At 42.8% G+C, this 13,623-nt stretch overlaps 1 protein-coding gene across 4 annotated transcripts in view; it reads right to left on the bottom strand.

Annotated features, from left to right (window-relative positions):
• dock1 (dedicator of cytokinesis 1) overlaps nucleotides 1–13,623 on the bottom strand; it is a 236,223-nt gene that overhangs the window by 90,819 nt on the left and 131,781 nt on the right. For all 4 annotated transcript variants that reach the window (XM_064320731.1, XM_064320732.1, XM_064320733.1 and 1 more), the window contains exons 28-29: nucleotides 9,383–9,484; nucleotides 6,120–6,214 (exon numbers count right to left, since the gene is read on the bottom strand). In XM_064320731.1, the coding sequence (XP_064176801.1) occupies nucleotides 6,120–6,214; nucleotides 9,383–9,484 (197 nt within the window). The remainder of the gene's footprint in view (nucleotides 1–6,119; nucleotides 6,215–9,382; nucleotides 9,485–13,623) is intronic.

Raw genomic sequence — 13,623 nt, 5'->3', positions numbered from 1 at the left:
GTAGCCCCTACTGTAGCTGAGTCCTCCGCAGTAATCCGGAAGTGACGCAAGCTGTACCTCATTGGTCCAGAACAAATATTGGCACTGTGCCCAAATGACGCAATAAATCATGAAATCGACCCATGGACAATAAAATACACCTATTATGACTATTTGTTCTTTTGAGAAAAAATTATTGACTTTGTATTTTGATCGCATTTGTACCGTAGACTTACATGGAAACCGGATATGAAAACACCTATACTGGAGCCATCCGTAGTGGCGCTAGTGAGCAACCAGGAACTACAACACCAGGAAATGAGCTTCAAAAACGAAGTCTGGTTTTGGCCGCTTGGGATGTACTCAATTTAAATGCCACCAGACCACATTCAAATGACTGACCAGAGGTTAAAATAAAGCATCAAGTTCTAATTGAGGAAAAGAATGAGACAAAAAACTAAGAAAATGTCGCCCATATTTCATGTAGCGCATGTACAGTAATTATTTTTGAAGGCTAAATCATACATTTAATTTTCATTAAACATCATAGCCGTTTCCTGCATGTCGGGTATAATGTAGATTAATTCCATATCTAATGTGACTTTCGTCATTCAACATACTTATAAAATGCCAGTACACACAACGGTCATCACAGTAAATTAGCAAAGTTAACGAAGGTCAGTCGTGGCCACTTTTAACATAATGACGAGTCTTAAAATCTTAATAGCATCCAAGAATAAATTACTGACCAATTTTCATATCACGTCAGACCTGGGGGTGGGGGCAGATGGACAAAATAAATTTAGAGAATTACAGAGGAAAAACGAAGGAAGTCTGTGACCAAATGGTTCAGGTAATGAATAAAAACAAGAATAACATGCTGTACAATACTATATAAAATCTCAAAGGTACTTTATGAACAAAGGAAGGCATTAAGACTTTTTACAGAGGGAACCAAAAACAATTACAACTATGATTTACTGGCTAAAAGCACTGAGTCAGTGAAGTGGTGTTCTGGGATTCATTCACCAGACTCACTGCACTTACCTCAAACCCCTCCAGCTCCAAAGGCTCAGGACATATTCCAGAACCTTCTAGGGTCTCTTCCTCAATTTTGTCTTATCTATGTCTTACACTATTAGGCAAGAGCATCACTGATATACAAGCAATACACATAACATGATGTACGTTTCACACGCACGCACGCACACACACACACACATTCAGAGATCTCCCAATTCAGCTTTAAGTCCTTATCACTACATCAGTCAGTGTGTGTCAATTACACAATACATTTTAAATAACATTAACAAAATGACTGCATGTCCTTGTAAATTTCAAAATATTTTAACCATAACTCTCTTGTAGATCTAGCTACCCTTCCTCTTTCTCTAATGGTGAATGCATCCCAATTTCCAACATGACAGCAGAACATTTGTATTCTATCCTGTATAACTCATATACAAGGATTAGCCCTTTGAAAAAACTAAAATGTCCATAAAATCCTACACTCAAAACTGAACCTGTCTCTAAGCAGCAGTGATTTAAGGTCACAGACAACCACAGAGGGACAGAAGCTACTGGTCCCTCAGGCAGACACGACCAATCCTCATAATGCACTGCTTCTAAATACGTCATGCTGTGTCAGTATGGATATAATAACACAGTAAACAAGTTACATCCGCATGGCTGGGCATGGGATGGGGATGGAGACGGAGCGGCGGTAAAACCGCGCGCTGGGACGGCCCTGGCGGCGCGCGGGTCCAGACCGCAAAGCACCGTGGGTAGGAACCGCGGTGGCGCTCCGCAATCAATCCGGGGCTAATCAGCGTGCCAGGAAAAGAGGGGGTTGGGGTGGTGGGGGGGAGGGGGGGGGGGGGGTGTTGCTATTGCTTCTCTGCTGCGCGGCGCAATGCTTATCTTTAGAGCCCGCTGCGTCCTCCGACTTCCAGGGAGACGCGGCCATCCATTACCGCTAACGGACGGCCCGCCGCGGTGGTCCTTCCAGCCATTACCAGCCGAGTATGCAGAGCGGGTGGGGGGGTTTGGGGGGGGAGGAGACCGGCTGGCTCATTAGCGAGGCCCGCGAAGCCAGCTGTGACAGAGGGAGCCCTCGGGCCACATCTCCACGCGCGTGCTCTCCCGCACGCGGAAGACCCCGGCAAGCAAGCAAGCACGCTCTCAGCAAAAAGGAAATGAAAGCTCACCAGTTTCCCTAATGCAACAACAGGAGGGAGGAGGCGACCATCACAGGGAAGCTACACCGTGCTGTCACTACACTCATAGTGCTGCAGGAATCAATTAGTTTTCAGCAGGCCAAGAGTACAACCAACTCCCCCCCTCTACTCACACCCAACTCTCACTCTACTCAGGGACAAACTTCAGCAGTCTCTCTCCACGTTTAGTACTGTTTAACTTCACAGTATCCTTTAGGCTTGATTCTGCTTGTAAGACTGTTGAAGGATTCATCTCACAAAGAAGATCAATAGTTCCAAACATGCAAGTTGCATCATTATCCACGGTTCTAATGAAAGGTGGTGTGTCACCGCAACGGGAGAACTGGTCCCCTAGCGCACACACTCGTTTTATTAATATAAAGATGGAAACGGCGCTATGAGGAAAAACAAATGGACGTATCACCTTGTTTACAAATACAATGCCCACAAACTCTTAGCCTCTCAGACAGCAACTAATGGAAATATTTCACTCCTTTGTCACATTTTTGACAACTGCATTAGTCACCTCTCTTGCAAAAAATAAATTAGATGAACTCCAATAGTTTGACAGATTTTGTTTCATTTGGAAAAGCAAAACAAACAAATAGCTTAAATATAGATATTCATCTCCCACTACATAAACAAGTCGATGTCCCTCTACTTGCACATGAGCACATCTGTACACCAGAAAGTCTTGGTGTGTATGAGTGTACATATGTATTGACAATATCCAAGATATATGCATTCTCATACCAAGAGTGCTAGGAGGGGTTTTTTGAAGGCCATGGGCAACCGCAACTGCATTCAATACTTACCGGAGTTATGAAGACTTGGAGAAGCCAAAGTCAAAACATCCCAACTCTAATTTTGCACTGGGTTGCTCTATCCTGAGGTATGTCAAGCATTCAAACTGTCAGAACTCTGAACTGGGAAGCAACAAGTAATCAAAATAATGTCCGCTTACGTCAGATGGTTAAATGTTTGGCTCAAAGCTTTAAGAAACTGTAGTTCTGAAATTAAGCAAATTTTCATGCGTGTTTGTCGATTTGTTAATGCTTTCACACGGCTGCAAATTTAATTAGACAAAAACAAGCCATTCAGCCAGACGTACGTCCTGTATACATCCTACAGTCACACCAGGTTTATGTGGTTATACCTGTGCCATCGTTAAAAATTGTATTTTTAAGTCTACTACACTTTGGCTGGAGATCTCGGGTAATGGGTAGGCACTGCAAGACAGTACGGAAGACGAACGATAGAGCAGTGACAGTTACAGGAGTGCCTGCATCTCGATGCAACCTTCCATCCGCTGGAAAGAAAAGCTAAATGCGTAGGCACTCCAGAAACGCCAGCAATGTCCCATAATGGATGTGTTCACGGCTGAAGCGCAACCATTGGGAATTACTCAAACCTAACATACACAACGACGACACCCACCCACACATACTACACAAACACACACGCACCCACCCACACACCCACCCACAAACGCACACACGCATGCACACACGCGCACGCACACACACACACACAGACAGACACACACACACAGACACACGGACACACACCCACGCTCAGTGCTCCAGGGACATGCAGTTAGCGCCTGTATGTTTTTGTTCCCTGCCATGCATTAACACTGGCTGCTGTCTGCGGCGGAACAGATGTGATTTCCACACCTGCAGGGCAGACAAGATTTTCATCACAAACTCGCTCCGTCTTTTGCATTCTGACACAGGTGGCTGGAAACGTCTATTGGGTCCCTGTATAAATTCCAATATCAAACTTGGCTGCGACTCCGCTCGTAGCAATCACAGCAGCTGATGACAGGCCACAGCAAATACAAAAGGAATACCAAAGCCATTTCCATCCGTGTATTGATGATATATAAAACAGAAACGCCCGTACCCCAAAGAGATTCCGGAAACCTCTCACGTCAAACTACACACTAAATAAATATTTACATGCAGGCATGCCTAGGCATGCCAAACATGTATGCAGTGTTTTTCTTTTCCTTTTAAAACGTAGTTGGCCGTTTTATACAGTCCACAAAGTCGATCTATTGTTATCATAAATGAAAACTGACACCAACTGAAGCCAATAGTCAGGACAACACCAGTTGGCCAAATCTTCTCTGAGCATTGCTGTAAATGATTACCACAGAAATACAGTACCATTAAAATAGGGGTAATTTCAACTGAAGCTAAAAATTAAAGTGTTTGACTGAATATTAATATCATGAAGGAAGATACAGGACAAGAAAACTGCAGATGATGGCCAGAGGACTGAGCATGACATACAAGAAAGCTATTGTGAGGATGAGAAAATCAAAAAGAAATATTGCAGAATGTCAGTGTATTCCAAAGTTAACAGTATGGAATGTCCCAAAGAAGAAACTACTGGAGGATTTTGGAATCACTGCGACCAGGCAGTCCACAGAAGACTTCAGAAAGTGATGATAGGGTGATTATAAGCTGCGAGAAAAAATTTGCCAGCTTGATTAATTGGTAATGATCTCCATACATTGGGGGTTAAGGTATTGCAAAACAAGAGATAAAATGGAATGGGGCAATGAGCTGTTAAAATGGTTACAAAAAAACAAGCTTAATTTTCAGTACACATGTTAAACGTGTAAAAAAAAAAAAATCTGAATGCAATGAAAATGCTGCAGGGCAAGGGATAAAATGGAATGGGGGCGATGAGCAGTTAAACTGGTTTTACAAGATCAAGTTTAATTTCTAGTACGGATGTTAAACTTAACAATTACGTGAATGTAAAAAGAATAATCAGAACTGAAATGAATGCAATGCAAATGTACCATCATCAGTGGAACAACAGAGGTTCCATTTAATGGATCTGTTTTTCCTGTGGATTCATGGGGTTCCGAGCGAGATTCCCGTGAGAGCAACCGACACATACTGCAGTCTGTCATCAGCTCCTCATACAAAGCTGACAAGAGCGCTTTCCATATTTAGAATTATGTATTTTTGACGGGTTCGCTGAATTCAGCTCCAATCAGCGGCATTACAAAGACACTACCTGCAAAGGGGTCATTGCGTGAGATGTGTCTCTCTCCAGCTGCTTCTCTCTCAGAACGGTCACGAGTGCATTTTTATTTATTTATTTTCTTGGTACAACATCGCCTCAACCGAACGTATGAAATTACATTATAATGAAGACACTGAACAAGATATGAAGTCGGTACCTGCCGACTGTCAGATAAAATGAGAAAGAATTCATCATACTTCATCACCCATACCTTTGCATAACGGAATATTAATAGAACTGAAAAAATAAAAGAAGAATTCCGCCTCTCGCAATATTTGTACTGCAGTCATTACAGGAAGGTACATGTTGATTATTATATATCTCCCAATATATATTTGACCATGTTAAAATAAGAATCTGGTTATTAGTCATGATTAAAATTCATTGTATTATTATTCATGATTATTAAGCACTATTCGCACATAAATATTATATGAAGTTCAAACATTAAACAAAAGAAATTTCTCGCGATCCTGTTTGATAAGCAGCCCTTTAAGACCTTTTTGACTCAATCAATTTTTATTTCCCGCCCCGCGGCGCACATTTGTTAGAGAGAGGGCTAGAAGGGCATTAATAAAACAAGAGAGAGAGACAACAAAGTGACAGGACGCGGGCACCACAAACTTCGGAGATTAGCGGCGATGGAAACGCCGCGCCGTTCATAATTCATGCCCTCGGTTGCGCCCGCCCGCATCACCCGGCTCTCTCTCGCGCAAAGGAGGCGCCCTTTTTGTTTTTTTACGCGTCGAGAGAAAGCGCCGAAAACGTCCTAGCGCAAAATTCCGACTGCCGTTTCCAAGCAACAACCGCTGGGGGAGATCAAAGCAACGCGATGGCGCCGGGGGCCCCGAGATGGGAAGGCGGCCGGCCCGTACTTACTTATTCTGCATCATGTTCATTATGACCCAGTCGCCGGGGTAGACGTTCTTCCCAATGAGGTCCTTGAACATGATAAATGTTTCCATCAGAAAATCCTGAAACAGAAAAAAGGAAGAAAGCAGCAGAAATGAGGACTTCTATCCTCAATCTGGGAAGATAAGAAGAAAATCTATAATAAGGCAGAAGGGGCTTCGGACCCTGCTGGGAAATAGATTTGAGATTGTTTTTTAAGGTTTAAGGTGAATAATGTGTGAACGGGTCCTCCATTTGAAGGGCACGACAGACAATGATATTTACAAGCAAGCGCGCCGCACCAGATCACAATTCTAAATCTCTCTGGGGTGCGCTAGACACGCCTGCCCCTCTCCTTGAGTTTAACTGCCTGAGACTGACCTCCTCTTAGTCGCCTTCCCTCCCAGTTAAAACATATCTTACTTCTTTAAGTGTGTACAGGGTGTTGCAATCATTAAAAATTTAATCATTAATTTCTGCAACTTTCATGTACAAGTTTGGAAGCAAGACATGCAACACTGCTGGTAGCACTAAAGGTAGAAATTTTAAAAATCTGAATAAACTTGGCACGGTATAAAATGAGGCCCTTTAAGAAACTTAAAAGGAATTCCCCACATTGAGTGTTTTGCTTAAACATCAAACAGAATATATTGTGTTACTACATTATAACTGAGCCTAATCACAGGCCTTGATGGTGCAAAGACCCAATAAACAAGATAAAACAAGGACAAGTCACTAAAGCATGTCTGTGATGACAGGGAAAAAACGATGAACAAGACACTCTACATCTAATGTTGCATGCATATTATGGCCATGGAAATTATTTTTTTTATTACTAATTTAATTTACAAATTACATTTTTTATAAAGCATTAATAACATATTTATCAGCTCTGGATAACGGCAAGAACCCTATATGTATAAACATCATGACCTGCACATAACAACTGACAACAGTTGGCACAGGTAACGAGAAGTCACACCACGGATCATAATTTATAAATCTAAAATCTACATATCAAAACAAAATAAGTACTACAGTGTTTATGACAATCATTTCAATGCATCAAGTATAGCTTATTATGGTCATGCGTGGTGAGTTTTACCAAGGCTCGTGAAGTTACTAGGCCGTGGTTGACGGTTTGGGAGATCTCCAAGTGCTGTGAAGCGCTGCCAGTTTTAGCAATGACGCAATGGCCCAAGCCAGCCGAGCCACGATAAATCTTTGAAAAGAGACCTGTCTTCATCACGGCGATTGCTTGCCAGGGTGCTGAAATAACCCAACCTCCCCTGCAACGCGCTGAAAAATCAATTTACTGTCAAATCTCATCACCAGCCCTTCGCTCAAGAACTCATCTCTTCCCTTAAACACATGACCGACATGTGCCAGGAGCATTTGAATCCAGCCACGCTGACAAAACGTAACATTACCTCACTTCACTGGACAAAATGTTAAATACGTATACTGGATAGCATATTTTTCCTCTTTGTACAAAACTCAGTTTTACTCTTGAAATCAATATTTTTCTGTCGCAATATTTATTACTTTGCTCTCAATCCGCAGTGTTTTGCTTAATAAATTTGATACAAATAGTTGTCAAAAGTATGACGTTATCTTTTTCTTTTCTTTTTTTGACACAAATCTGATTCTGCGTTAAGTGTCGTACTGTATGACGGGACATCTTCCAAAAAGGCCAACTACCTCCCACAGAGGGTGCGTGACATCGTGTTGGCCTTGCGTTGCTGAGCTTTCAGGGGTGTTAGTGATTCTACAGCCCCAGGTTCAAATGCTGTAGCAATTATGCTGCATAATTATCAACGTTAATAACCCAGCAACATCTGACCCATAGTGGAAAGTGCTATACAGCCGGAAAAACAGCAGCAGCGATGCCATATGATGCTGTACATATCCTAATTAAGATAAATTAATTTGTTGTCATACTACTAGAGACACAGCCACTGGTAATGATCCCAAGAACGCTACACACTTATAGGAAACAAACTTTGATTGGAAGCATTAAAACCAACTCCCATTTGTATAGTGAGTGCAAACAATGAGGACAGTGCAACAGGGAAAGTTCAGCTACTCTCTTTGATCACCCAAATATGACTTATATCAATTAATTCATGCATGATGCACGCCTGAATAAAAAAGCGTATACCAGTGAGCAGAGGCTATATTTTTTGTAAGTGTGACTGTATCTGTGATTTTAGAAAGAGACATTATAGTAATTAGGTATTCTTGTTGCTGTCATTATTGCAATTAACTGTATTGAAATCTGACTGAAGTCTGAAGCAATTAATTGGTGAGCTAACTGCACACTCCAATCTCCTGCTCACCTTGTTTGTGTCTACAGTCAGCTACATAATTATAATGGGACAAAGAGTAGTTTATTTCTATAAACCTTTCCAAATGGTGACTATCTTCGGAGAAGAGGAAAGATAAGCCTGCGATCATACAGTACAGTACATTCATGCTTTTTAATGCACTTGAATAATCTCGTTCTGAGGATACGAACATTCAAAGCTCAAACCCAAAACGTCAATCGGATCTAACCCCGCCCCATCCCGGTTGCTTCAGGGTTCTTGCTAATTCTTGGATGTGAACTGGCCTTCGGGGAATTCGCCAGTAGATTCTATTCTGAGATGCTGCACAAGCGCCACATGACTGCTTCAAAAGGTGTGTTAACAGACAAACAGCTCTGCAGATGTTTCACACCAATTAATGGAGAACTTGAACACCACCCCAGCAATCCAGAAATCAAGACAGAAATATAAGATGCGGAGAAATGTTCTAAATTATCCTGAGGTATCCGGAAATTACACTTGGTGCATAAGTGTCAGTGATTCAGTCTTATTAAGTTTTGACGGCTCTGTTTAAAATGAAGACAGGCTTCCTCAAATTACACTTGCTGAAGTGAAATCAAAGAATACGACTGTCGATGTGTCATTGGAGTGGGGGGGGTGGGGTGGTGGTGGCAACACAGGATGTGCCTCCCTTGAGTATTGCTCCAGTATTAATGTGGCCTCTGAGATTCTGGCTGCTGGGGAGAAATCTTCTCCTGTGCTGTTGACAGTGAGCGAGAAGCTGGGCGCCAGAGAGAGGGGCAGGGAGATGGAAGGCCGGCACTCTGAAGACGAGGCGCGGCTTTTCTGCCAGCGGGGCTCACTCCATTAAGCCCGTCTCCGGTGGGGACGGGGGAGGGGACGGGGGGGGGACGGGGGGCAGTAACGCAGCGCGGCCACACTCACCACCACGTCCGATCTCATCTTGCCGAAGGTGTTGATCAAGTGGGCGTAGTGGTACTCCTCCATCTGTCTCAGGGTGGCTGTCATGCTGGCGACGAAGCTGCCCTGCGCGGGAGAGGAGAGAGGGAGAGACAACACCGTCACACGAACCGCTAACTCAATCTCCCGTCCGCGGGTCGGGGGGGGGGGGGACCTGTTGGAGCAGATGGCACGGAGGGCAGTTAGGAGCATTAGCAATATCAACACAATCGGGTCAGCGGACGGAGGCTGGGGGGGTGGAGGTTAATAAGACTCTCTCCGCAGTCTCGTTAACCCCCTTTCTGCGGCCGGTGCCAGCTGAAGCCCTTTTGGGGACGGACCCCAGCTGGACCGGCACCAGAGCCGCCAGCTTCACCTTGTCAATTAAAAACAAGGGGACATCAATCTGCGGGCGCGCCGCCGCGGTGGCGATTGATAGCGCGCCGCGGCTTCGCTCCTGCAGACGCCGGCCTGGCTCAGACCGGGCACAATTAATGGCGGGAAAAGAGCTGGCACCGAGGCGCAGGAGGCCGAGTTTGAGCCGCCGCCAGCGGTGTGTGACCGATACCGGTAAAACGGCTCGCCGTCTGGGGACAAAAATCACACAAAAAATATCATCTTCAGGTTCAGGAAGGAAGAGCGCGTTACAAATCTGGCAGAGCAGCAAAATAACCGAGTTATAAAAAATTAATTACAAATAAAGACTAATCCAAGCAAGATAAGACCTGTTTTATGATACAGAGTGGGTCCACGGCCTAAGAGTGAGGAGTAGAGTCAAGCGGGGTCAGAAATGACCGTTGGAAATCATGCCACCGTGGAGGAATAAAAAAAATAATTTAAAAATGCGTTCGGATTTTTCTCCCTCTGCAAACAGAAGAGAAGCTGGACCTATTCACTCTCTAAGCCAGGAGGATTCACAAATAATCTGTCAAAGATGAATAAATAAGACAAGCGGAATAGGGGAGGTAAATCCATTGACGACAGCCAATAAAAACTAATCAAGCATAATCAGGTCTAATGAACACTTTAAATTAGCAGGCTACTTAGCTTCCCTCTGAAGGCAGGTGTTGATTTATCAAAGACTTTTAAATCCATTTCATTGACATGCTCAACAAATACAAAAAGGTCAGAAGACTAAAAAAGTTTCAAGTAAATTTACTAACTGTTAAATTAAAAATCCACCGAGTGCTAAATAGGATGAGCGTTCATTCAAATCAAATGGCCCTGAACTTTGATAAGCCATAAAGGACACAAATGTTTCATCAGAAAATAATTTTGTTTTTTTTTAAATGCCTTGGAAACATGAGAAGAATGTAATGCCCATGCAGGACAGCACAAGGGTGAACTCGGCTCACGAACGCTGATGTGGTGATTCTCAGAGGGAGGCCCTGTGGATTGTGAAATCACGGGCGAATTCGCCATTGCCACGCTTCGTAAAACCCCACGCGAACGAACGGCGTGCCTCGAGAAACAACGTGATTCAGCAATGAGTGTCATAATCACTACACGAAAATAAGATGTGTGTTGCCACGCAGATATGCTGAGGTAAATTCTGCAGCATTACTGTTTCCGTACAGCTATTCTGTTGCACAGCAGTTAACAGACAGTGTGAGAGGGGTGTGCGGGGGAAGGGCACAAAAACACCTACACCACCGGATTATAGAATTTTGTGGCCATTCCTGTTGCATTCAATGGAGACATGACAAGAATTCTAGAAAATACTATGAGATGGGAACAAGCTAAATCAGAAACTGATTAAAGTGTAAAAGTAGGGACGTTTTTGAAGGCAACAGTAAAGAAGATCAGACACAGCATGCATTGTTTACTATTCCATATACACTGTGTAATATACCACATTATCTCACATACTCACCATGCAGATAGGACAGAAAAAAATAAATGCTGCTGCAATTTTCTGAAGTAATACTGAAAGAATGTTGTAGGGAATTCTAAAATGGCTGTGCCTCTGCATGAAATTTGAAAGTCAACCAACAGCTAACATTCTGATTATTTTTAAATGGGCAATGAAACATTTGCAATTTATACCTCTTAATTATCAACACAAAGTGTTAAAAATTAGTGCCAAATCTGTTAAGGGTAAAAATGCAGGCACCACTGATTTTCTTAATGCACATATTTGAGAGACACACTTTGCTGTGCAGCTAAAATCTTTAATTGTACCTGTTTTACAATGGAACAGTGGCCATTTGTTCTTCATGGCCGTTTCCATATTTGATATTCTGAAAGGTTCTATGGTAGGTGTAATTAACAATGACCTGTTACATCTCAAGGCTGAGCCAAAATACAGCTGTCTATACACTTCAAGTGCACTCTCTCTGTTGCTCTGGGCTACCCCACAGATACAGTATCTGGCACAATGCTCTCTCATTTCAGAGTGCAGACAGATCCAGGGATAAAAATAAAACCATGTCTTCATGAACTTTTCTGTTCCTCACAAAGACCAGCGCTTCTCCAATCGACTGTGACAAGAGCAATTTCCTAAAGAAATGTCGCACTGTACTTACTCATTAGGGTACATTATTTATCAGCAACAGTGAAGGAATAAAAAGCACAATTAATGCTAGTAAGTTTAATGACGAAAAATGCGGTGTTGGGTCGCCGACAAGGAACAGAAGCCAAGCAAAATAATCTACAAAAAGCTTGAAAAGAAAACTTCTCTCTTCTTACCCTTTTCTCCTCTTAGACACCCCGAAAGTGGGTCAAACATAGCAGTACATGTCTCAACCTTTGAGCATCGGCCATTAAATTTTTATTTTCCTTCACATTACTTTTTTCCTGCAAATTATACCCTCCTCTCTCACTCTCACACTGCTTCTCCTCAGCTTCCTGGTATACAAAAGAAATACTGAATTTCCTTGGGGGTGATTTTTCAGAGACAAAGCATCTTGTAGCTTGGCTCACCGAAGATGCCTTGAGACATGGCGTACAAGACAATATTTTTTCTTTAAATAAATAAATAAATACATTAACAAATGCCAAAAGCAACGGAGAGAACCTGTTGCAGCTAAATGCCACAACTTCAGAAACCATCACAATGCTGTGACTCTGCCTAACTCCCTTTCTCCCACAAAAATATAGCAAGCTCCAACTTTCCACACACCTGATTCATACTATTAAGGTGAAGAAATTGCATCACCTACCAAACACGCAACTCAATTCAATAGCACCACACTGATAATTCACGGTTTAATTTAAATAATATGGCCAACAGTGCCAGTTTTAAAAGTATTACATGTGATTAGCCTTTACGCATACATTTAGAATGACAAGGAAGGAAAGTTATGCAAATAAAATGAATAAGTCATTTTGGCGAAAAAAACATATGAATAAGTTATTGGGTCTCCTGGTGAAATCGTTTTGTGTCTTCAGTCCTGTCGGATCACGGCAGTCATCAGTCAAATAGTATGAGGGACCAAGGAGTTTGGTATGCTCCACGCAAAAACGCCACGGCTACGGAATTCAAATCACCGTGCCTCCAGGACCGAGCGTTCATTTTCTCGCGACGCAGAGAATCCCAGGCCGGGGTTTGACTCCACAAAGGAAACGTACGCTGGTCGTGAGCCAAGCTATTAAAATCCCATCTGGTTAACGCTTTAACAAGACACACGACATTCAAAGCCAGTTCCTGGTGCGCTATCAGACACGGCCATCGCTCAGGGGTGCTCTGAAGGAGAAGCAGAAGGTGAAGCCTCATTTTCCGTTTCACAAAGAAACTGGTTCCGTTTGTAATCAAGATGGCGGACCCCATTTACAATGACAGTTCCATCTTGTGACTGCTCATCAAAGGGCAGCCTGCCTCTCTGGTTCAGCAAAAGAGTTCTTATCTCATTCTTGTCCTTCACTTATTTTTACCCAAGAAGCCATCAGAATCTGGCCTTTTGGTTTATGGATCCTGGTACAGAGAATGCAGTGCTCTATAAAGTATACCATGCCAGGCATTACACTTTTATAGAGCATCTTGCTTCTCAACCTGCAGTATATCTCTGACCGTGAAGAAAACCATTCTTGCTTTAAAAACTGTGCCTAAGCTCACACAAACACACAAGCAAGACTAACCGGGGTTACTCTCACATACAGGAGTCAGGACTAAATGAGATTGCTATTACAAAAGTATGAGTGTGAATAAATTAGTTGCAACAACTGCTACACATTACATATTAGCCACCAGACAAGTTTCAAAAAAACAAACAAACCAACAAAGAAAT

This window comes from Anguilla rostrata, chromosome 2 (genome assembly GCF_018555375.3).
Source record: "Anguilla rostrata isolate EN2019 chromosome 2, ASM1855537v3, whole genome shotgun sequence".
NCBI lineage: Eukaryota > Metazoa > Chordata > Actinopteri > Anguilliformes > Anguillidae > Anguilla > Anguilla rostrata.
This window is presented reverse-complemented; position numbering and strand designations above follow the sequence as displayed.